This window comes from Entamoeba invadens (genome assembly GCF_000330505.1).
Source record: "Entamoeba invadens IP1 unplaced genomic scaffold scaff_1105074726103, whole genome shotgun sequence".
Taxonomy (NCBI): domain Eukaryota; phylum Evosea; order Mastigamoebida; family Endamoebidae; genus Entamoeba; species Entamoeba invadens.
The window spans coordinates 339,868-341,175 of record NW_004443767.1 but is presented as its reverse complement, the minus strand read 5'-3'; the positions used below and the strand labels follow the sequence as shown (position 1 = coordinate 341,175).

Genomic DNA, 1,308 nt, shown 5'->3' with positions numbered 1-1,308 from the left:
GAAAGTTTGTATTTGCTGAGAACATCGACACTCTATTTCTTGATACGACGTACTGCGATCCACAATACACCTTTCCTGATCGAGTGAGTGTCAGTAACGAAGCTGTGAAGATTATTAAAAAAACAAAGGAAAAAACGTTGTATGTGGTTGGGACGTATCTCATTGGGAAAGAAATATTTGTTGAAGAAATAGCACGACAGACGGGGAAGAAGATTTGTGTGAATGAACAAAAGATGGTGACAATTCAATTGAGTCAAAGAGACTTGAGTTTGTATACGTTGGAGAAAACTGATTTGGAGATGAGAAACAGTGGAATTGAAGTGAGCTTGAGTGGGCTGAATGTCGAGTTAGATCAAATCAAAGACAAGTTTCAACGCATCGTGTTATTCACACCAACGGGATGGGCGAAGAAGTTGGTATCTAAAGGCAGTTTTGATGTGAAAGAGTATCAGCTGCCTTACTCGGAACACTCCAATTTCAACGAACTTGTGGACTGTGTAAAATGCGTGAAAGCTACACACATAGTGCCTACTGTTGTTAACCCTGACCAAGACCCTAAACAGCTTATTGATTTAATTATCACAAACACTAAACCAAAAGTGGGGACATTGGAATACGCATTTCAAAGAGCCCGAAGACGGTCTTCTGAACAACTTTAATTGCTGTACTTCCACTGATTGATTTCTTTCTTGTTCTTTTTAATAATATTACTATTATTATTATTTAGTATAAAGAGTTTAATAAAAATAAATAATAAAAATACTATATTTGTATCTCATTTTTATCGAAATAGTTAAAAATAATAATAAAACTATTTTAATAACTAAACAAGAAGAGTACAAATAGTAGAATTAGGCTATGTAAATTCTATGTAGATTTTATGCGACAACACATCCGAGTTTTTTCATCAGTTTTGACTTTTTTGATCTCTTCTTTTTCTCGACTTGCTGAGGAACTTCTTCTGTTTGTGCCTTTAAAGCTTCAGTCTCTAAAATGTCTTTCAAGACTATTTGGTAGAGTTCACAAATGTTTGTCTTCTTCTTTGCTGAAGTTTCAATGAAATTGATGTTCTACGCCTTGGCTAATTCTTCGGCTTGTGATTTAACGACCTGTCTTTGGTCTTCAAGATCCAATTTGTTACCAACTAAAATAATTGGTATATGTTCATCAGTCTCTTTCTCCAAGACTCTATATATTCTTTCACGTGTTTCATTTGCTTCCAAGAATGAAGAAGTCGATGTGATTGAATACACAATAACAAACCCATCTCCAGCACGAATATATGTGTCTTTTAACGCATCAAACTCT

At 34.8% G+C, this 1,308-nt stretch overlaps 2 protein-coding genes across 2 annotated transcripts; one reads left to right on the top strand and one right to left on the bottom strand.

The window, feature by feature from the left end:
• Positions 1 to 5: 5 nt before the first annotated feature.
• Positions 6 to 659, top strand: EIN_249720 (DNA repair metallo-beta-lactamase; the record flags this gene model as incomplete). Its single annotated transcript, XM_004261631.1, has 1 exon — positions 6 to 659. A coding segment is annotated over one exon (654 nt), but the record flags the coding sequence as incomplete, so codon positions are not given.
• Positions 660 to 878: 219 nt separating this feature from the next.
• On the bottom strand, positions 879 to 1,304 carry EIN_249710 (Ras family protein; the record flags this gene model as incomplete). The annotated part of the gene is made up of 2 exons (XM_004261630.1): positions 879 to 1,034; positions 1,110 to 1,304. Coding segments are annotated over 2 exons (351 nt in total), but the record flags the coding sequence as incomplete, so codon positions are not given.
• Positions 1,305 to 1,308: the final 4 nt, after the last annotated feature.